Source organism: Rhinolophus hipposideros, assembly GCF_964194185.1.
Source record: "Rhinolophus hipposideros genome assembly, chromosome: 17".
Classification (NCBI taxonomy): Eukaryota; Metazoa; Chordata; class Mammalia; order Chiroptera; family Rhinolophidae; genus Rhinolophus; species Rhinolophus hipposideros.
In genome coordinates this window covers 47556265-47580068 of record NC_138063.1, presented here as the reverse complement: position 1 = coordinate 47580068, position 23804 = coordinate 47556265, and the positions used below count along the sequence as shown (strand labels likewise).

The 23804-nt window shown below is 36.3% G+C and overlaps 1 protein-coding gene across 39 annotated transcripts in view; it reads left to right on the top strand.

The window, feature by feature from the left end:
• EPB41L3 (erythrocyte membrane protein band 4.1 like 3) overlaps window positions 1–23804 on the top strand; it is a 236562-nt gene that overhangs the window by 180660 nt on the left and 32098 nt on the right. For all 39 annotated transcript variants that reach the window (XM_081078466.1, XM_081078483.1, XM_081078482.1 and 36 more), the window contains exons 4-11: window positions 3363–3467; window positions 4635–4677; window positions 10181–10256; window positions 12288–12506; window positions 12862–12949; window positions 17638–17790; window positions 21709–21806; window positions 22490–22665. In XM_081078466.1, the coding sequence (XP_080934592.1) occupies window positions 3363–3467; window positions 4635–4677; window positions 10181–10256; window positions 12288–12506; window positions 12862–12949; window positions 17638–17790; window positions 21709–21806; window positions 22490–22665 (958 nt within the window). The remainder of the gene's footprint in view (window positions 1–3362; window positions 3468–4634; window positions 4678–10180; window positions 10257–12287; window positions 12507–12861; window positions 12950–17637; window positions 17791–21708; window positions 21807–22489; window positions 22666–23804) is intronic.

The window sequence follows — 23804 nt, the reverse complement described above, 5'->3', positions numbered from 1 at the left end:
TTAAAATAAACTGCACATTAAAATAGTTCAGAATGAAAGTTGTTTCAATTGCTTCGGGGTTGACCATTCTTAGGATATAGAAAGTCTTTCAGATAGTTGGGCTGCAATATCACTAGTACTCTATCAGAAACAGAAATCCAATTTTTCAGTGGGATAAAAGAGGGCAGGCCACCGTTGGTTTTTTACCGTAGAAAAGCAAAACCAACCTTTCAGGTTTAGGTGTTAATAGTGAATAGTTACATGAATTGTGAATGCCTTTGAGTCATCAACATGACTGAACAACTCACAAGAAAACAGCAAACAAGACTAAAAACTGTTCGACTTCTCTGCTTAGGTAAGTTATCCATTGATTTAGAATATTTCTGTCAAACATTTTTAATCTACTCAGTTCTTGGCTCGTTATGTCTATATGTGTAAAAACACCCAATGACAGTAGGGTAACTAAATTTGATCACTTGATGGACATCGTGTCTTTAGGAACCAAATATTTAACATAAATTCTCTAAAGCTCCCAGTCTGATTGTTGAGCTTTAGTCATATATATGTTAGGTGTTATTATTTAAAGACACACATAGATGTCAACAAGTAGAAATAATTGACCTGAAACATTAAATAATGTGCTAGAAAAAAAAGCATCTGAGTTAAAAGAATCAAGAATTAGGGGAGTTGGATGTGATTGCAGAGGAGATCCAGTTCAAGGCTGGAAAATTGTCCCAACTCCAAGTCCTCCACTCACTGAAAGCATCTTTTTCATCATTGTGCCTGAGAGTGCTGAAGCCACGCATTGGCTCCCAGGGAAAGAGCGCTGTGACCGTTAGTAATGTTTGCTGTGAGCAAAGGGGGCCCAGTCACAGCGTCAAGTCCATGATCCCTTGCTCCGTAGAGTCTTACATCCTCAATCAAGGATGAGAAAATGAAGGCCCAAATAACTTTTTAAAACTTTTTCTAATGTCATCTAGGTAGCTGCGCGGAAGGGTGGGGGGGAGTGATATTTAGCGGGTAGGCATTTCATTGTGTGCGTATAACTATCTGTATTAGACTAAACAACTGATCTTGGTTCTTAGGGACAAAAAAAATCTCTGGTGTGAAGAATGGACCACTAAGAAATTATCTTAAGAACTGTTTATAGTGTTTAAAATATTCAGTAAGAAAAAGTCTGTTGTAGTCAAGAGACAGCTATGAGTCATTAATAGAAATCAAATTGTGAGAAGCTAGAAAACTAAGAGCCATAGTATAGCGGTCCGTGCTTGACCTAATCCATGTCACCTGTTAGACAAAAGGAAGAGCATGGCAGCCAGAAGACAACTAATTAAAAGAATGCCCAAGACAGCCTGTGGCATAGGGGCTGGCTGGCTGTGGTCTGCTGGATCAGAGGATATAGGAGGGTTTGTAGACAAATGTTTATTTATTTGTATTTGTTGTGTTTTGTTTTTACTCATTGAAAAAGTACTTGGCCAGACACTGGTAAGTATTTGTCTACTGTGCTGTGTGTAAATATTGTGGCCTAGCTAAAGCAAATGAGGTGCTAAGCAGGTAATTGATACCTAAAGAAACAGCAGGATGTGTCAATCACACCAAAGCTTCTTATTGGCACCAGAAGAAGCTATATATGTACTCCTACAGCAAAAATGCATATTAGGTTTTACATTACGTATTCTGCCGTTTGTTGTTCACTTGAGCTATAATAACAGCTCAATAATAATAATAGTTTGTGGAATGCTTGATATGTACCACCACTGGACCAAATTTGAGCACTTTGTGTGTGTGTTTTTTTAATGTCAATCATTCCAAAGAAGGTGATGGTATCATACCCATTTTACAGAGGGAAAAACAGAAAGGTTCATAGAGGGGCACAATATTATTGTAAGGGACACAATAAAAATTCAAACCCAGTGTTATCTGCTAAAGCCAGCCCTCGTGGCTATGACACAATACTTCCTCTCATCTAACTTCCCTGAAACTGAGTTCTTATCTATAAACTGGAGATAATACCAATGGAAGCCTCAGAAGAACCAATTTTTTTGTGAAAACTTTGTAATTTGTTAAGCATTATCCAGAAATAATATGCTATTATATATAAACAAAATATTTAAACCATTGAGCAGCATTTCATTGTCATACCATTTATTCCTATCCATTGAGTAATGTTATGACGTAATTTTGCTAGCATAGAATTTACTTTCATACATTATTAAACTTTTTCAGACATCATTGATTATTTAGCTAGCTACAAGTCAGGCTTTACTTTTCTCTCATAAATTTATCTTTTTTCCTGAATAGTCATACTTGAAAGGACTAATTAACTTCCAGTATAATTACGATTGTACAGTAATTCATACCACTTACAGGTCTTTTGAATACTTATTATTTTGGCATGCACATTGTTTATCAATTTTCACATTTCTCATTGTTACTGCATTAAATCTTAAAGACAAATGTACTTAATGAATTAGGTATGAAATGTTGGTACTGCACAAACAAAAAGTAGTTTAGCTTAATTTTTGCCCGTTAATCCATCTCAGGCTCCAAGGCCATGTTGAAGGACGGTTGAAGGATTAGGTGAAAATAGGATACTATGTATCATAGTAAATTAAGCTGATGGATTTTTTTCCCCAGTGACTACCATTTTTCTTTCTCCAAATGATTGATTGATGGTCAAAAATATAGAACATATATTTATATCTTGTATTTATAAATAACTAAAATCTTTAAACTTAATGAACACTTAATAGGAAGGATTTTTCTCTAAAAGAAATTAAAAGGAAGCTGAACACTGTAGTGCAAAACTGAAATTTGTGGCAAATCCTGAAAATAAATGAATGAAGTTAGTTTAACGGGCTTTAGAAAGTGATTCATAGGTAGAATTTCTAAAGGATTGGCAGAGAAAGTTTTAAGGGCAGGTTTATGACAAAGAATAGGATTAATTCTTCCCACGCTCGAAATCTGATAATGTGGGGAATTGAGTTTGGGCATTCTGAAACATGGCTTTTATTGGTCCTTTTATACTGTCAGGATTTCTATATTTCACAAGATATTTGAAACTTCCAAAGCACCACAGCATTTCCCTAGCTACTTCTATTTAGACATCATCCACAGTTTACCTGTACTTACTCAGTGACACTAGTGATTGCTTTGTTTGTTTGTTTGTTTCTTTGTTTAGCTGAGCTTTTGTAGGTTTGAGTCTACTTTATTGAGACAGTTTACTAGCTAAAAAGGAGATGGGGAAGCATGCTCACACGTGATCATCACTTACTATGTAGTTACAGCAAGCAGTATTTTAAATTATATCCATTTTTACTCATGGCAGTTGAGAGAAGTTTTTTTGAGTGTGTTGACTTGTTTTTATGTTTTGTTTTCCACAGAAACGCTCCAGAGGCCAAGTGCTCTTTGATAAAGTATGTGAACATCTGAACTTGTTAGAAAAAGACTACTTTGGGCTTACGTATCGAGATGCTGAAACCCAGAAGGTGCGTGATTAAAAGCAGTACAAAATATTATGGATTGAACTGTTCATTACTGCAAGAAAGTGAACTAAAACTGGATTGATAAATTTTTTCTCCACCTCCCCTCACACTCCCACATTTGAGTTCCTAAATGCTGCTAATCCTTCATAAAGGAAATTATTGACAACTTCCTTTAATCATGAATATTGTGGAAACAGTCAGTGTTTGTTTTCCATGCTTGAGTTATGTATGGTTCCAGGAATGCATTTTATATGGTGCTTTTGGGGGATGATACATTTCAGTGGCTTTGAGCCAATGAAAATCAAATACATTGATACCTATATAGAAAACATATTCACTGGCTGCTGTCCTATTCTTAATTCATCTCATTGTTTTCATGTTCTTGCCAAATCAAAATATGAGTTGTTTGCTGACCTTGACACATGTCTCATGTAGTTAGTAGGTATTTAAGGTTTATTGTAATACCTCTGTAGACTTATACCTGAGAAATGCAGTCTCTTCAGGGCTTAACCTCACTAATCCCCACAACCTGGAAAATAAGGAAGAAATTGTCTCCGTTGTATTGTTGCTGGAAACTGAGTCACAGAAAGTTTGCTCGTAAATGTTACATTTTTTAGTGTTGTGTGATGAATCATACTTAACTGCTGAATTCACTGGACAGTGTCTAGCTTCATTATTAAACATTTGAGTGTTCTGATCAGGAAAATCATAAATCTCAAGCACGTGTTTATTTGTTAGGAAAGTTTTCTAAGTAGCTACCTAAGAATCTGTAATCAAAGAAGTTCACTATATGGGACTGAATGGCCAGGACATAAGTGTGCCAAGTTACATGTATCCTTAGTTTATTCTAGTAACTTATTTGAACATAGAATCCACCGTTTTTTCTCTCCTGTCTCTCTGCTAGCTTGAATCCCTAAAGGCATTGGTTGTAAAAGAAAATAATTTTGTCTAGAGTGAATTGTGGACACGTACATTTTTATCACTAGCCCAATGCCTGGACCCTTGCAGGACCTGGCAAAAGGGCACCAGATAGCGGGGAAGGACCCAGCTTGAAGGGCCTACCAGCAACGACTTACTCTCAAACATGCTTAGTGCATGTCTCTGCCTGCTCAATATTAAGTCATTTTTACTCTTCTCTGATTCAAATTCAAACTATCATTTCCTTTTCAGAATTGGTTGGACCCTGCTAAGGAAATTAAAAAACAGATTCGAAGTAAGTTCTTTTGGATTATTATATGTGGAAACGTGAAGATTTTCAGAAAGTAGGGTTGTTTAATCCATACTCATGTCTTGGTGTGAATACAGTTTTTTGAAAGACAGATTAAGATCTCAAATTTTATCTTTGGCAAGTTGGTCTAGCTCAGGTCCCATTTTTAATCATCACATCTCGGGAGTAAAATGACTATGACATTCGACTTATTCCTTTGCCTGTACACAGATGTGAACTATGTAAAATATAAATCAAGTGATGCTCCAATTGGCAGTTAATCATTTAAAAGTTCCAAACTTAATCATTAACTTTAATTAAGCCTAACAAAAGTATAAAAGTCAAGCTAAAAGTAATCATTTAATAGTTTAGAAATAGAATAACAAGTAGTAAAAACTTACTGTATGATGACAGCCTCTTTTTCTTAGTGCCGAAAGGCAAGTTAAGAAATGCATATTTCCTAGTAGATAAAACAATTGCATGAGCAACTCACAAAATTGAATTACAAGTAGCTAAGAAGTATTAGACAGGTACTAAATCTTACTAACAATTAAATGCAAATTAAAATGAGACATTTTTCACCTATTCAGATTAGCAAAGATTTTCGAAGTTCAGTAATACCCTGCACTGGTAATTATGTACAAAATGGGTAGAAATATAAGTTGGAACAACCCTCTATGAAGGTATTTTGTGTCAGTATTTATTAAAATTTAAAATGTGCTTATTCCTTAACCACTTAGAGACGTATATCCAGCTTATGTATAAGAGAGGAAAATGTATATAGAAGTACATGTATGAAAGTTCATTGTGATACTATTTTCAATAGCAGAAAACTAGAAGCAACTTAAATGTCCATTTATAAAGAAATGATTAAATCAATCATGGGATTGCCATACCTTGAAAAACAAAGCAGCTATTCAATAGAATGAAGTAAAAGAAACATGTCTTAGTTCTCATTAGTGAGACAAATCATACTTGTTTTTAAAAAATTATGCATATATTGGTGTGTGGAAAAATTTTGGAAGAGCATGAAAGATACTAACGGTAAATACCTCCCAAAGTGGTACTGCATTGTAAGGGTTAAGAAAGAGGATTTTTTTTTAATTAAATTTATTGGGATGATAATTGTTGGTAAAGTTACCATGTTTCCCCAAAAATAAGACCGGATCTTATATTAATTTTTGCTCCAAAAGACGCATTAGGGCTTATGTTCAGGGGATGTCATCCTGAAAAATCATGCTAGGGCTTATTTTCGGGGAAACACGGCACATAGCTTTCAAGTGCACAATTCTATAATACGTCATCTATGTATCACATTGTGTGTTCATCACCAAAAGTCAGTTCTCCTTCCATCACCATATATTTGACCCCCTTTAGAGAAATTTTAAAAATTTTATTTTTAACCCTTTTCTCTATCGCTTGCTTTTGCCGTAAACATGGATAATCTTTATAATTTTAAATTAGTTACTTTTTTTCAAAGCAATTCATTTTTACCAATAAAATCTAGATTAATTTTCCTGAACAACTAATTCTAATTGAATAAATTTGACCAGTTTATTAATAAGAACATCATTGCCAGTGAGGTTTTCAGCAACTTAATGTTAAGAGAAATGTTTCTAGTGCATTTGAATGTGCTGAAATATTAAAATATGCCAAGTACTAATAAGATGTAATTAGCGGTAAGCAGTCTGAAATGGTTTGATACTAGATAATATGTCAGAAAAAGGTGAAAAGTCACTGTACTTCCAGATATTAGAGAATCTGCTAATTATTTATACAACTGTAACATTTTTACTACATTTTTGAGAAATTTGATGTATTTACTAACCAGAAACTTGCTGAGCAGTTTGATAGAAATATGTTGGGATTGAAACCAGGGACAGCTACAGTTGTGATAAGTAGGTGAAAACACTTTTTCAGTTCCAGAGAGTCCTAATAAAAATTTTTAGATAATGACTATAATCTAAGAATCTTTTTATGGAATTATTAAAAGCAGATATGCTGAATATATCTCCTAACATTTTGTGTGCCTGAAGTCCTCTGTACTCATCCAACTAACGAAATGCTTTTTTGTACTTCAGTGATTTGTAATTACAAAGCACTGTGAAAATATATTAACTGTTCAAGAATAAGACATAATACTGTTACAAGCAAGGCTGTATAAACAGTTTTCTTTCTATTGTTATTGGAATTCTTTGTTTTCCCTAATTTCCTATATATCATGTCACCTGCCATCCTTTCTAAGAGAAGAAAGCTAAAGGGACAATCAGAACATGAGATTTAAAGGACATTTTCATGCAGTTCAGACAACATGAAGAAAACCAAATGACAATCTTGCAGAGAAGGGAGGAGAAAGGAAAAATGGACTTTTTTAAAGTAGAATTTGGTGTTTTTATCTATATTCCTTATTATTTTCATAACACTAAAATGCCTTCTTTCCACAAAATTTACATTCTACCAAGGCAGAAACGTTTTATCAAACTATTATAATTATTGTACCATTACCCTTCTCTTCCTAAGTATGAAAGATAAAAGGATGTTTTCTTTTTTTTTAATTAGTTTCAGATGTACAAAACAATGTAATAGACATTTACACCCCTGATTTCCATCTTTCTATGGTCCCCAGTATGTCTCTAGAATGAGATTTTCACGAGAATGGCAGTCAACCTGGTAAAGATTTTAAGTGACAAATTTATGAGAAACAGAAAATTCTGAAACTGAAGAGTTTGTTCTTATGGAAAAAATCTAATTATAGTCATATTTTATTCATACCTGATCTCAAAATTTTAAGTAGATTGTATTTTATGATATGAATATAGCAAAATTTTAAGTAGATTGTATTTTATGATATGAATATAGCATATTTGTGATATAGTAATTTATGATATAGAGTATATGATATAGAGTATATGATACAGTAATTTTATGCTATAAATGCAGTATGCTTACAAATTTTAAGATTTAGCAGGCAAAGAAGACTAAATTTTTTCATAAGAATGAACTCTTCAGTTTCACAATTTTCTGTTTATCATAAATTTGTGATCTTACGTCTTATATCAACATTATAGGAGCATCATTTTAGTGCAGTCAAGCTGTTTTATTTCCTGTTTCTAATGAGGTATCATCTGAACAGATAAAGGCTTACAAGCTCATTCATTGCTAATCATGTCCTCTCAGTTGATCTGCTTCTATCATATTCTTTATGGAGATATGTATTTAACTGGATTTTTTTTCTTGATTGGGGTGTAGATAGTAATTTTCTTAAACTTTCCCACTGTTTCAAAATAATGTCTTGCAAAGCCTATAGTTATTTGGGTAATAACCTTAGAAGAGTAGATTCTTTAGGATTCGTGGTTTTCAAAGTGTAGTCCCCAATCCTGTTTAACTGTATGAGAACCACCAGGGGGTTTACTGAAAACACAAGTTCCTAGGCGGTATTCCAAATCTCTACAATAAAAGTCTTTGGGTGGAGTCTAGGAATTGGCATTTTTAATAAGTACCTCAGATGTTTCTTAGACCCACTTTGAAACTCACTTTCTTGGAATGAGGATTTTTGCACAGAAATATCTTTCTTACACTTTCATTTTTAGTTTTTAACGTAGAGTGTTTACCCAGAATTTATTGCGAGATTATTTAATTACATTGCTAAACTATTCATTGGATTCAAGGCATACTTTGAAGTGGATAAAAATTGTGATAGAGCAATAAATGCATTTCCCATAACTAATTCATTCATTTTAATTTCTCTTGCTTGAGGGAAAGCCAGCTCTCATTTATGAACCTCACCAGTGGCAAGCATGGGTGGTGGACCCATTTTAGCAGGAAATGAATAAGAATCAATAGGAAAATAAACCAAATCAGACTATTTTTAGGCTAACAAAAGGACTTTTTTGTGAACAGTGAGGAAAATAATCACTAGAAATATATTTAATTGACAGATATTTTATGGCTTGTAATTCTTATAGGTCATGTTTCAGTAATATTTTCTGAGTGATTTAAAAATAATATTAAGCATGAATTAACCTGGTCTTGTGCCAAGTCCTTTATAAAGCACCTCAGATGTGGCCCCGCCATAAGGAACTTTAAGTGTAATATGAATGGTAGTGTCAAGAATAAACTAGAATTAATAATTAGACTTATGCCAACTATAATGGGAATATAGGTAATCTAGACAACTATTTCCTACATAAATAAAAGAATTAGTGCCAAAAGAAAACCGAGGAACTATTTACAATACTGTCTCTTTCTTCTGAATGTTTGGGAAGGCTCGTGAAGAAACTGGAGTTTCCAGATGTCATTTAATGGGGGAGAAGGGAGTGTTAGGAGGTCTTAGGAGAGTATTGAAGCATAAGGGTTGGACTGTGAGGTGACAGAATCGGAGTGACAGGAAGACTACATGTGGCGTGGATGAAAGGCTTCCAGTACGGAAGCCCGGGGGACTGGGAGGCGTTTTTCATCAGCACATTCAGAATGCAAGCAGGACCTACGCTGTGGCACTTCTAGTGTGGTTATTGGGTAGAGGGAACAAATGTAAACAGTGTCCCAGGAAAGGAACACCCGGACTTTAGTAAATTACTGCATTGAAAGGCCAAAAGAAAAGAGCAAGATGAACATAAGTTAAAGTCGTGATCACGTACCTATAAAATATAGAAAAGAAGGTTGTTTTTTTTCATGTTTGCAACGATAAACCACACACGATTAGAGATAGCATTAATAAAATGAAGAGCTTAAATTAGAATTAATGTTTCAAGTATCCAGGTGGACAGTACAGAGAGTAAGTGCCTGTGAGTTGACTCTTCACTGCTGGAGAGGGTGTACAGGAAGCCACAGGAGAAAGAATGGCAACGTGTAGAGGACTGTGCAAGTCATGGACTGATAATAATAAGATGAGGAAATCGGTAATGCACAGTAATTACATTCAAGTATCTCTTTAGTCAGAAATTTCCCTAAGAATTTTCAGCAGCCCATGGAGTAGCTCACTTCTTAAATATTCACTACAACAAACCTTCCCCATGAAATAAAAATATCTGGAACAGTCCCTTGACATGTATTAGGATGGGATTTGACCTGTAATAACAAAGCAGAAAGGATAAAGGAAATGGGATTATGTCTGTAATGTCGGTATGTGAGCTATCCAGAACTTCATAGCACTTGATCCACTCAATTCCAGACTTGTCTGATTGAGGATTATCCATATTGTTCACTTTTTTTTCTCCCCTCTTCCAACGGCTTACCTTTGTTCTTGAGAAAGAGAGGAAGTTTAGTCAATTTCCTCCCTAGTTAGAAGTGCCAGTAAAGGATTTGATTGTGGAGAAGATTAGAAACTAGATGAAGTTTCCAACTAATCTGTGTATTTCATTTAACGGAGACTTCCGTGTTTTCTATTGATGATCAAAATTTGCGTGGGTGTCAGAAGTTAAAGTTAAGGCAGGTCTAGCTATCAATTACAATGCTAAGTATAAAGAGATTTTCTAAGGTTTTATTCTAATTTTTTTTCTCATCTCTGCAGGTGGTGCTTGGCACTTTTCATTTAATGTGAAATTTTACCCGCCAGACCCCGCCCAGCTATCTGAAGATATCACCAGGTATTTGAAAGTTGTCTGTAAAAAGCAGGCATCTTGGGAGAGTGAGTTGTGTTTCTCTTAAATTCTTCAGAGAAGAGCATGCTTACATTATAATCATCCTACTGAAATGCCAAACAAAAGGCAACTGAATGAAAGCAAACATCCGATGAGAAGATTTGCCAAATGATGTCTGTTTGCAGTTGAATCTTTGGTGCTAAGCCGATACTTCCCTCTGCCTGACCCTGGTGGGAAGGCATGTGGAATTGAGATACTGTCATCCACCCACCACAACCAGATTGGATGGTATTCAGTCTTAAATAATATAGCCATTCTTAATGCTTCTGCTTTGAAATTTAGAGAAGAAAATATCCTTGGATGCTTATGCCTTTTATATAACCACTCTGATACTTAACACACCCATGCACGCACACATACAGATACACATAAACACATGTATACTTAAGAGTTTACTTTCCATGCCCTACAAGAAAAATGATTAATTCATTTTCGTGAAAGAAGCTATAAAGAAAGGAATCTAACAGATCCTGGCGTAGTGACTGAGCTCTGAGTGTGAGAGAGATCCGTAGATGAAGCTGTCCTGCGTATGCCATGTGTCCTCGGTTTCTCTGCATTCCACTTTGGAACCCCAACTCTTACTCTGTTTGGTAGTAAGTTTGGAGCCAGTCAGAGCGATTTTTTTGCAGTGTGTGCTGAATTTTCCATGTAAGCCTCACCCCCTTGGAGGGCTTTTCAGAAAAGAGAAATTACTCAACCAGCTTCAGTCTCTTGCTCTGATTAAAAATAATTTCAACAGACATTTTAAGAGAAGGGTAAAAACTAGCTCCAGAGTATTTCTTTTATATTTTCATTAAATCGGAGTAAATTTATAATTTCTCATTAAATATTTTGAGAAACGATTTAATTGGCTAATTTGTGGTTATAGAGCCTATATATACCTGGATTTGAAATTTAGTGCATGGTTCCTTTCTGTCTATTTGTGTAATGTTAGTAGAGCCTGTGAAATGTTTAGAAATTTTTATATCTGAATTACTTGGAGTATACTTATGTCATCAGCTTAAAATTGTGTTTACAGGGGACCTTAAGACTTTTTCGTAGTCCTCAGCTTTAATAGATCAATGAACTCATTTCTTATATGAAAGATGCCAGGTGTGTTTTATTATTATACACGTACCCTGGGCCATGAAAGTATTAAAACCCATCAATGTCAACATTTAACCTTGGAGTCTTCTGTAATTAGCATTACATCTGTAAATCTTAAAAGCAAAATAACAGAGAAGTCAGCTATTAATGGAGATATTATTATGTTATCTTGGAAAAATTATATGGAAAAAGTTTTACATTCCCCAAATTTAAAACTGTCTACTTAAAGTGGCAAGACTCTCAGATTTTAAGGTAGTAACTCTTCAGTAAGTTACTTCATATCATATCAGCGGGATTCTAGGAAGTTACCTAATTAAAACAAAAATGAGAAGTTGAAACAGAAATCATTCATTATTATCAAGAGACTATCGCAGCAGAAATGGAGGAAATTGAGAGCAGAGTTTGTGATGTTAAGTTACCTGAAGTTTATCTTGGTTGTAAGGCAAGGACTTTAGTCTAGATATCAAAATGAGACTTCTTCAGGATAGGTAGGACTTAATAATTATATTAAGAGTACCATTTTTTATATTATATAACCCCAACCAAAGATTTCAGGAAGGGTGTTGGGGACTATTCGTTTTACTTTAAGTATTATTTTTTTAAAATGTTAGAGGAATATGTCTTTAGGTTTCTTTTACCCTATGTCTTACTAATAAAACCCTATTTTATTATAAACATTCACTTGTCTCTAAATATTGTGTCCCTTAAATATTGTGTTTGATAGCCATATATTTTCTCCTTATATCTTTATCAAAAGTAGATGCTAGAAAATTTGTCCTCATGCGATTATTCGACAGGGAGAAATTACTTACAGAACAATTTATATTGAGTGGTCTTCTTTTCGTGTATCCCATTGCTGGCTTTTTGTTTTGTCCTTTTGGCTCCTGGAAGGTACTACCTCTGCTTACAATTGCGAGATGACATTGTGTCCGGAAGGCTGCCCTGCTCCTTTGTCACTCTTGCCTTGTTGGGTTCCTACACTGTCCAGTCAGAACTTGGAGACTATGACCCAGATGAATGTGGGAGTGATTACATTAGTGAGTTCCGCTTTGCGCCAAATCACACTAAAGAACTGGAAGATAAAGTGATTGAGCTGCACAAGAGCCACAGGTTAGTGACAGAAACCCTGAGGTCATTCATTTTAGTTGAGCCTTAATGAGTGAGCATGCTTATGCACCACTTTTCCCAGGACTGATTTCAGTGCGTTATGGATGGGACTTTAGCAGTGTAGCGTTCTATACTTTAGCAGTGTACCGTTCTGGGATAGTTAGGTTCTCACTTACAATGTCTACTTGTGATGTTTTTCTTTAAAAGCTCTTTTTCTTCTTCTTTTTCTTTCCTCAGAGCACAAATCTGCTGATGCCTTTATGGAGGCTTATTAGATAGCAAGAGAGCCTAGTAGGAAATATAACAGCCCCGCCAGGTAAAAGAAAAGCACATTATAATACTTTGTTTTTCTTATCAGAGGAATGACGCCAGCAGAAGCAGAGATGCATTTCTTGGAAAATGCCAAAAAACTATCCATGTATGGGGTAGATTTACATCATGCCAAGGTATGTATTTTTTAAACCCCAAACTTTCTATTTAATTTCATTTAGTTCAGTGTTGTTATTGCTAGAAGCTGGAGATTTTTATGTGAGTGCATGTAAATGAAACCTTTTGGGATTCAAATCTGCGTTTGCCTTTTAAGGCCAGCCCAATGATAAAGCAGATTTTGTTCTTTGATGTTTTACCGAAGGGCTGGCTCTGCAAGGCTCAAATTCACATTACTCGTGGTCTCAGCCAACAGAAAGCCCTCAGCAGGCACTACGTCTGATTGCCTGTTGATTCAGTCAGAAACTTATCTTCACATAACAAGCTCTGAGCTCACCCTGCCTTCCCTGCCTCAGTTCCCACTTTGTGCTGACACATGCCCTTTGCTCCTGCCAGATCCTATCGCTGCCTTTTCCCCAACTATCCCCATCTTTGCACTGTTCTGCTCATCTTGTCTGTCTAAACTTGGTCGATTGTCCGAGACCCAGTTGTCACATCTGTTGCATGCCAAGGACTGTTCTAGAAGCCCACTAGGCACTAGTAAAGTCATGTGAAATTTAAATAACTCCATCTATAAGGTTTAGGTATTCTGACAGTAACCAGTACTTTATTTGGAAGTTCAACTAAATTAACCACCCAAGCTAAGAATTGCCTGGCTGATTGGTGATTTGTAAAATAGTAAAGATGTACCTTGGCTGTGGTGTCTTGAGAAGAAGTAAGTCGGGATTCGACTGTAAGAGGATGAAGGTTGTGAGGATGCATGGAGCAGCTTTTACTGCATGCCATACTTTTTTCTAGAATCTCTGTATTTTTCAACAATAAGAGAATGAGCGTATGGACTATTCGCCTGTTATTTGAACAGCTGTGAATAAAGTACTGTGGAAGCACAGGCAAGCTTTTATGAAAACTGTTATCATCAAAATACATGAAATTTGTTAGACTCTTAGGGATGGATTCTGGTACTTGAGCAGCGTTAAAAGATCAGTGCGTGAAGTTAGGGGCAGTTTCTTCTGATTTAGCCTCACAAGATAGCATCATTCCGGTAATGGGAATGTGCCTTTACTTCTGATGCACAGAGTAATCACTAATTTCACGGTCCGGGACTCACAAGAACATGCAGTTAAAGGCTTCCAGGCAAGCAAGTAGCTTAGAGTCAAGTTTGGGGTCAACAAATAAAAGCGAGTTTCAGCTGACTCTGTTCAGGCAAACATCTCAACAATCCTGAGGACCCATGGGAGGGAACTCTATGATCTGTAGGTTCGGTTGTTGCTACATGTGGGGCTGCTCCCTAGTTGGTGTTTGGGGAGCAGACTAATCCACAGGGAGTTTGGACAAGAAAATGTTGGCCATCAAATGAATGCAAAATTGATTGGTTATGTCTGAGGATCATCTTGTACATCACCCAGGATGAGCACTTCTAAGGCCTGAGGGCCTGAGCACTGACACCTGGCTGGGGCTTATCCCAGGGGTGTGCTGGTGCATTGAATGCCAAGCTCTTTGACGTTTGTGTGTAATTAAAACAACAGGTGTCGTTCTGTTTACTTGCCAGTTCATTATCATATTTTTTCACTTATTTTGCAGTGAGAGAATGAAGGTGTTTCGTATTTTATGCCAGGTGTAAGGCAGCATGAGGTTTTAAAAGAAAATATGACACACACTAAGATTGCTTTTCTCTTAAGAGTTTTTTTCCTTGGGTGACTAAAAGATAAGGAAATGAAGGTAGCCTGAAAAACTGAGTGAATCAAAAGCTATTTTTGAGTTATATTACATACAATGACTCACTTACTGCTCAGGAAAAATAAATAAATAAAAGATTAGGGCATGCATTTAGGGAAGTGGAACTCAGGATGTATCAGTGCTCCCATCAGTAAAATAAAATCACTTAACATTGCTATAGCTACTGAATTAAAATAGATAGCTGCAATAATATGATTTGAAACTATGCCAAATAAAAAGAAAGAGAATTAAAGGAAGTGCAAATGTAGCCCTTTATAGGATTTCATTTAAATATTAAGCATAACAAATTATTCGGTTATCGACTCTATTTTCTCATGTAGCCACACTCTATCATTTCAGGAAGGAAATTTACTGAATTAAATTAGAGCTCATTCCTGGTTATAAGAGACAAAGGCCTTTCCTCTATTGATGGTATGAAAGGCCCTGAGCTTTAGGACCTACTCTTTGTGTAAACAATAAATACCTATATTAGATCAAAATCCCTTGTTTTGGAAAACCTATTCCAAATGCTTCGTTTTTTTTCTTAAGAAGACTATCTCTGCTTGTTTGTCATCTAATGCCTGAAGAGGCTCTGTCAGAGTCATTTATTTCATATAAGATTATAAAATGTAGATACAAATCTGTATCGGACATCCCATGGACCAAGTGATAATGAAAGACAGCAAAGTTTGAACAGTGATTTTAAATTAAGGGAATAGTGTCCTCATTTATATTACTTACGATACACTGATCCAAGTCTTCCCTCAATACTCTCTGCTGAAGGGAGCATTAAATGTTCATTGGTAGAAAGACCAATATGTCCCCAAGAAAGACTGCTGTTATAGCTTTCAATACAAAAGACTTGTCAAACTAACTTTAATACTGTGGGCTGTGGCCAAAAACTTGATGTCTAAGGTATCATTTTTTGTTGGTGTACGATTAATGAAATGTTCAACAAACGTGTAATGGTTTAATACATGCCAGGTAGGTGCTGTGCTGACCATGCGGTCACAAAGGTTAAACAAAGCTCCGGCTCTCAACCAGCTTACAGTCTCAAGGAGAAGGCAGATGCGTGGGTGTTTGTTGCCATTCCATTTGTTGGGATATGCTAGAGATGACAAAATAATTTGGGCACAGAAGTGCATGTTAGAGGGGACAAGGAAAAGAGGAGGGAGCAAAAGAGCCTTCTTGCTCTTCCCCACGAAGGGATTCTGTTTTCTTACGATAAAGGACACTAATGGGTAATTTAAAAACCGATAAAATAATGAAAAAGGTTTGACATGTCCTTTCCCTCTTTAGATCATAGGCATATTTCCTAAACTTATGTTTTTTATCAAAAAAAAAAGAAAAGTGAATCGAAGAGCCATTATTCAAATGGTCCTCCCTCATACCAACATTTCTGCTCGTGACATGAGCTGGTCACTTCTGAGCAGTCGTGTGAGCGGATTGACTGGTTCTAAAGGATCAATAATTCCAGCTCCATGTCACCATCAGGTTATATAGCTCATTAAACTGTTCTTTCACGTTAAAGCCCTCGATAAGCAGTGGGCAGTTCCTGGTGTTTGAGTTCTCCTTAAATTTTATTGTCTCGTAATATCCTGACAAGTATTTCTACTCCTATAGGGTAATTTCATATCTAATGGATTGATATGATTCCAGGGTAAAATATTTCATTTTAAACCAATTAGATTGTATTTACAAATTTATGTTTCCCAGAGATAGACCAAAATATTTATTTTTAATTCTGAAAATGTTCTTCTTGTGCCTTGAACTGACAGGATTTAGGAAGGAAATTCCCACAGTATGGATGAGTCAGAGTCTCCTGTTTGGATTCTGCCATTTTCCCCTTTCTCTTTTGCTGGTGCTGCAGTGATTCAAAGCTGGGGACAGCCCTGTTGATTATTGTGACAAAAGAGCTCAGCTTCACCTCCTATGTGCCTCCTGCTTCCAAAAGCCATTGAGATGAGGGGGTGGAGACTGTGCTTCATACACAGTCCTGCCTCTGTCTTTTGTTTTTACCCCACTCAGGGTCACCACAGATGTTCATTTTACCCTGATTTCACCTGAATACAACATTTAGGCGGCATAGACTATATATGGTATGTCTCTTGAACTTTACATAGCATCTCTGATGACTTCTGGGACCTCTGGGCCTCACACATCTATAGGAAGTGACCTAAATATGAAATGTGCAAATAGCAAAGTAAGTTGCAAATGTAGCACAATTCCACTTTTGTTATAAAAGACCAAACTACACATATATAAAATGGATTTATACATATGTGAATCATACTGTTAATTGTGATTACCACTAGGCAGTGCATGTGTTTTGGGGGCCTGTGGGAAAGTACAGTGTATATTTAAAAAAAAAATGTTACATTTAAATTTTACTCCAAAAATAATGATGCATAAAAAAAGATTGAGGCTCTTTTTAAAGGAACAAATGCCAAAACACTCATAAGAAGGGATAGTGCCCCTCTGTTAGTATACATGTTAGTTAAGAGTGCTGCCTCTGGAACCAGGCTGCCCACATTCGACTGGGACAGATACATAACCTCTCCACGCCACAGTTTCCTCATCTGTAAAATGGGAATAATAGCAACTATCTCAAAATAGCCTAGTAAAGATTAAAAGCGTTAATGTACGTAAAGTGCTTAGAGCAGTATTTGACACTCAGTGAGTGAGAACCGCAGCTGTTATTACTAACACACCTTCATCTGGTTGACCTTCTCTCTTTGCAGTGTTTATGTTATAAATCAGATACCTAGGTGAGCAAATTGTACTCTAACAAATCTCTATAATGATAAATATCTTCACTAAAAGGCTATTATTTAGTGATAATGTTTTTAAAATGTCTGCAGTATTTTTTATATTTAAATTAGAGCTACAGGTAGTCAATTACAGTTCTGTCATGGAAGCTTAAATATCGTACCCAGCTAGAAGTGGAAATAAGTGAGGTACTGATCCATTGTTTCTTGTTGCTATTTTCCAGGATTCTGAAGGAGTAGAAATTATGTTAGGAGTTTGTGCAAGTGGTCTGTTGATATATCGTGACCGACTAAGGATAAACAGATTTGCCTGGCCTAAGGTTCTAAAAATTTCATATAAACGCAACAACTTTTACATTAAGATCCGTCCGGGGGAGGTAAGTAGACCCAAATTTGCATGTACATTGGGAAGAAAGGTGCCTGATAGCAAACAGAAATTTAAATTACCTGCTTACAAGTTTTCACCATCGCATGACATATGGTTAGTTACAAGTATGTCTAAATGCCTAAGAGAATTTATTGTAGGTTTGTCTAATAAGTGGTAATCAATAAATGTTCTCCTTTTTTATTTTATTTCAATTCTTCCCACTGCATACATTAATGGAAAGAGTTGTTTTTACATATTTTGATGTAAATTCAGATTCATGAATAATGCTTTGTATATTTCCAGCATTGGTATAAAAGAAACTCTTAGTCATTAAATCTCTTTCTGAATGAAGAATAGATTTCTTCCTGTCTCTCCTGTTTTGTCTCAATGCTTTTTCTCTCTGTCCAACAAATCCGATAGCTTCCTAAAGTTAAGAGGTTAAAGATAATGTGCATTAAGATACCAGAAAGATTAGAATAAGGAATGCTAAGTGTAAATTATGTAAATGTTCCACAGCCTAATATATTTCCACCTTTTTATTATTTTTCTAACGAAAGAGTCAAATTTATTAACTAAGCTTTATTCCTTGGGCAACAACATCCATGATTAACTTAAATTTATATCCTCCTTAGTGGTTTATACATAATAGGTATTGAATATCTGTTATTATCTGCTTAATAGATAATAAGTAGCTCCATTTCTAATCAGTGTAGTTAACATAATGGAGGCAAAGCTCTAAGATTGCAGTTCGTTTATGTCTCTGAACATTTTTTGGCATCTTACAGAATTATCTCTGGTCTTCACAGTCAGCCTACCCACTAGTGGAAATACAATTAAAATATCGGACTGTCGAAGCAAGCAATCATGTTTAATGTAAATATAAAGTCATACGTGTCTATAAAGGCTGAAATAGAAATAATCTATAAGCCTTTCATGTACCTGAAATTGCAGTAATTTAAAAAATACCACCTAAAGATTTCATGTTGAAATTATAACTGATGTATATCCTTTTGGATTCAGTAAGCATTTATTAAGTGAGCATCTATTTGTTGCCAGACACCATGTTGGGCATTGGAAATAGAAAGCTAAATATGACCTTGTTCCTGTCCTTAAAGGACTTTCTGTTTAGCAGGGAAACAGACTCACACACTCAGAATTATGACATCATGGTACAAATGAGATAATCTTCCATAGACACGGACTAAGCTTAGTTGTGAGAGGCCTGAAGGGAAAGTTGGGGAAATGCATCAGGAGACAGTAGTGAGCAATGAAAGGCTTTAAATTTAGGATGTGACATAACTTCATGAATAACTTGGAATGATGGATTTCTTAATGAAATTCAGCTACTTAGTGATGTGATATGAGGAGACCTAAACTAGGGCAGAGGTTCTAGGAATAGAATGGAAGACATTTGAAAGAGAGATTTCCGAGGCAGAACAGTCGGTGTTAGAGACAGGATGAGGGAAGGATAAAAGGAAGAAAGAGTCCAGAATAATCAGAGGTTTTCAGTTTGCATGAGAGAAGTTGATGGAGAGAGTATTATTAGGCAAGAGAGAAAAGGGGGGAGAATTTCAGGAAAAAAAAAATTGAAATTCCTTTGGGACGGATTTTCAGGAGGTTATTCTTGCATAGTCAGAAATACAGGACCTGAACAGTCATCAACTCTGTACATTTTATTCAAGGTCTTAGGCATGGAACAAATTAACCAAAGAACAAGAGAAATTAAAGAAAAAGAAAAAAAAAACCTAAAACAAAAAACTCTGGTTGACACCACTTTTTGAGAGAGAAGTAGGCAATAGAGGCACATAGGGAGATTAAGAATAACAGCCAGAGAAAGAAAATAAGGGGCAAAACCAGTCACAGTGACTAGGGGATAAGGAGATGAGATTCAGGGGACATGGTTAACCAGCAGTGTCAAATGTTATGGAGGAAACGCAGGATGAAGACTAAGAAAAGCGCATCGAAGTTGACAGTTAGATCCTGTTGTGACATAAGAGTTCAAGAAGATTTTAGGAGAACCTGGCAGGTTGCAGTGAGGTAAGGAGTGAAGTACTGGAGGCTTTTCCTTCGTGATGTTTAGCAGTGAGCAGGTGATAGTTCTGGTTCAGGCAGAAACAAACTCAAAGAAAGTTGTTTCCTTCCCCTTTTTTACAATCATAGTTCTAGGCTGAGAAGAATGAATGAAAAGAACTCGTTGCTGACAGGAATGCTCTGAAGAGGTTGAAAGTAATGGATACAAAACGCAGCGAGATAGATAAACATTTAAAAAGTGCAGGGGCCATTATCATCCTTGAAAGAATCTTCCTGGCTTCTTGAAGCAGGAGCAAAGTGACTCTTTTTTAAAGCCCCTGGCCTTAGCATGGTGTGTGGGACATAATTAGATGCAGGATGAATAAAGGGAGGATGGCTTGTCGATTGAGGAGGTCTGGTGCACAGTAGCAGTGTTTATGACCAGCACTGCACATGAACATCCGCAGTGAGTAAGAAATTGGGAAAGGCAGTTGCAGCTAAAGCAACCTGTGATGTATTTACCAGTCTCCCCCACCCAGCCCCTCTCAACAATCAAGAAATAGAGGTCAAGCATAAGTATATCTCACATGCCATGCAGAGGATCCCTCCCCTTGGTTCTTTGCCACATGAATTTTTTTTGCTATTGATTCTATCAAGTCTGATGGTTTTGTGTTCCTTTGGAAAGCCTTCACTGTTTACGATGATTGCCCTCTGGTGGCCAGATCCATACTGTCTTCAAAAAATAAAAAAAATTAATGAGAATCTGCAATAATATTAAAATATATTACTCAGGAAATCAGATATTTCACCTTGAAAAATCAAATGGCTGATAGAGTATCGTCTGAACCATACATGCTGAAAAATACGAAAATGAGTTTTTCTAATGTCTGATCTTATGTATAATATCAAGAGATGTTAGCATTTGACATAATAATTCACATTAGAATGCACAAATAACATCAGTAATATCTGATATCAAGTCATCAAATATCTATGATATATACATATTTCCAGACCAGATAGTAAGAGAAAATGTCATCCTGAGAATGCTGCAGACTATAAACCTTTTGTTCATTTCTCTACCTTCCAGTTGAAGTCATGATGTCATGGAGAAACCATGATAATTGGGCTTAAAAATGAGATCAGGATAAATTGGTCTCTAGAAAGAACCCAATATCTTTTTTTGCATTTAGTTTTCATAAGATCAATACTGGTACATAAGACATTTACGATATGCATAATGTTGTCTATACCTGCAGCATTTTTTTAAAGATTTTATTGGGAAATATTGGGGGACAGTGTACTTCTCCAGGGCCCGTTAGCTCCAAGTTGTTAGACTTCAATCTAACTATGGAAATTGGGAAAGGCAGTTGCAGCTAAAGCAACCTGTGATGTGTTTCCCAGTCTCCCCGCACCCAGCCCCTCTCAACTCAGTTCCAAGTCCCGTTGCCATTTTAATTGCAGGGAGCGCAGCCCACCATCCCATGTGGGAATTGAACCAGCAACCTTGTTGTTGAGAGCTCGCGCTTGTTGTTGAGCTCTAACCAACTGAGCCATCTGGCCGCCCCTCCAGGAGCTCAGCAGCAGCTCATTGTCTTCAATCTAGCTGTGGGGGGCGGGGGGTTGCAGCTCCCTGGCCCATGTGCGAATCCAACTGGCAACCCTGTTGTGGAGAGCTCCTGCTCTAACCAACTGAGCCATCCGGCCGCCCCTATATGTGCAACATTTTAAAGGAGATAGATATAAGGAGGTTTTTTTCTTTTTAATAATGACCTTGTATAGCATGAATTCTGCATATAGCAATTGATTTAGTGAGTAAAGGAACAATTTGTGGGTGGTGTTATGATTTTATAAATTATTTGCTTTTCTGTTATTTATGATTCCAAACTTAGCTCTTCAATATGTTTTTTAAATTTAGTTTGAACAATTTGAAAGTACCATTGGCTTCAAACTGCCAAACCATCGAGCTGCCAAGCGTTTATGGAAAGTATGCGTTGAACACCACACATTTTTCAGGTAGGTAGAGATCATTTTGGTTGTATTCCTGAGGAAGAATTAGAATGATTGGAATCACATGATGAAAAAGATTGATGGGAAAAAGACTGTGAAAGCATATCCTTCTAGTCCTTTAAGTTCATTGTCATGAGATTTCTTGGTAAGAGATCCTAAAAGAACTGACTAAATTTGAGGAATTTTCCTTAATTTGTCTTATACTTAATCTGCTCCCATCACCCCCTTTTTAAAATTATCTTTAATGCCTTTTTATTATTTTTATAATATGGCCAGTCCATTGTTTACTATTTCAGTAATTTCTCAAAACCCTGGACTCCTTTGCTTACATACGGTACTCGGGCCGTCAGAATTTGTGTCTACATGATAACACATAATCACTGCTCTTCCCTCCCATGACCTATTTAACTGATGTTTGGGTTTGTAGAACCAGAGACTCTACAGCTGCATGGGGTGTTCAAGTTCACTAGTCCAACCCAACCCATTTTACTTATAGCCTCTCTGTAACCCTCCTTGATATATACTGTGTGAATTGACTTTTCTCTTACAAAATAAGATTCATTTATTGCATATTGGGTGTTAATCCTTTAGTACACAAAACACTTCACCTTTCAGAAGGAGTAAAAAGTTAGATTTCTTAATATTTGATTTAATAGCCTAGCTGGTGTTTTTTCTTTTAACATCTTTAGACTGTTGATGCCAGAAGCACCACCAAAGAAATTTCTTACCTTGGGTTCCAAGTTTCGTTATAGTGGCAGAACACAAGCCCAAACAAGAAGAGCCAGCGCGTTGATAGATCGCCCAGCGCCATACTTTGAACGCTCGTCCAGCAAACGTTACACCATGTCTCGCAGCTTGGATGGAGGTAGGCATCATTTACTGGCCCTTAGCAATCCCCAGAGGCTACCCAATAGGATGAAACCATCACGAGCTTTTCATAAACATAGGTCCTCTTGGATAGTATGCAGTGAAAAACACTTGTTGGTCTGTGGCTGAATGGCAAGTTTTAACCCCGCGCCCTAAAAAAAAAATGTGCCTTTGTGAGTCTAATGTCTGTTATTGTAGATTTATCTAAAATTACATAAAAGAATGGTACTGAGGGAGGAAGAGCATATCTTTTGTAAGCTGGTCCCCTGAATTTGGAGAAAGATGCTCTCATTCTAAATACAGTAGTCACGTTCCCTATAAGTAATTTGGTTCCCTTGCCAGTAGACTAAATGATTGTCAGGATTGTCTTAGACGATTTGTTTCAGAAAGAAAACTGTAAGTTAAATTTATCTCTGTTTCTAAAAAAAATTATGAATAAAATGTGACTTATCAGTCAGTGAATAATAGCTGATAGAAAGGGTGACATTCAAATAACAGAACAAAGGGCTCTAAGTTAAATCCACCTTGTTAATAGTAATCATACGCCAGATGGAATGGGAGAGCATTGCTATATAAATGTTAAGTCAAATGTGTAAGTAAAATGGGGAGAGAATCACTTAAATAACATGTTTGAGGAATGACATAATCATGAGTTTTCAGCCGGTTTTACTGTTGTGTGACAGTTTTATATTGTATCTATAGTTACATGCAGATGTGCTCTCTGTTACAAGACATGAAAGCTGTAGTAATACTCGTACTTAACTTAGGAACCAGCCATGGTCAGACCTGTCTTCTGATTCAGAGCACCCAGAAATCAATTGTGTTATGGAAGACCTATTCTGTGTACATAAAGAGTTAGGAGTTACCAGCATGTGTATGATTTTAATAATAAGCAAAAGCATAAACAAAAATAAAAGTTACAAGTGCCTGAGATCACCTTCCTCCGTACCTTTTTTCCATCACTTGCCAGAGTCTCAGTTCTCCCTTCCCTTCAGCATACCCTAGTGTGGTTGGTGGGGCAACATACTCCCTAAATCCCTTGATGAAAAAGATCGTGTTTTCCTAATGGAAGATGGTAGAAATAGTTTATAGAAAAAGCAAACGTTGTGTTAGTAGTGTTCTATTATATATGTTACT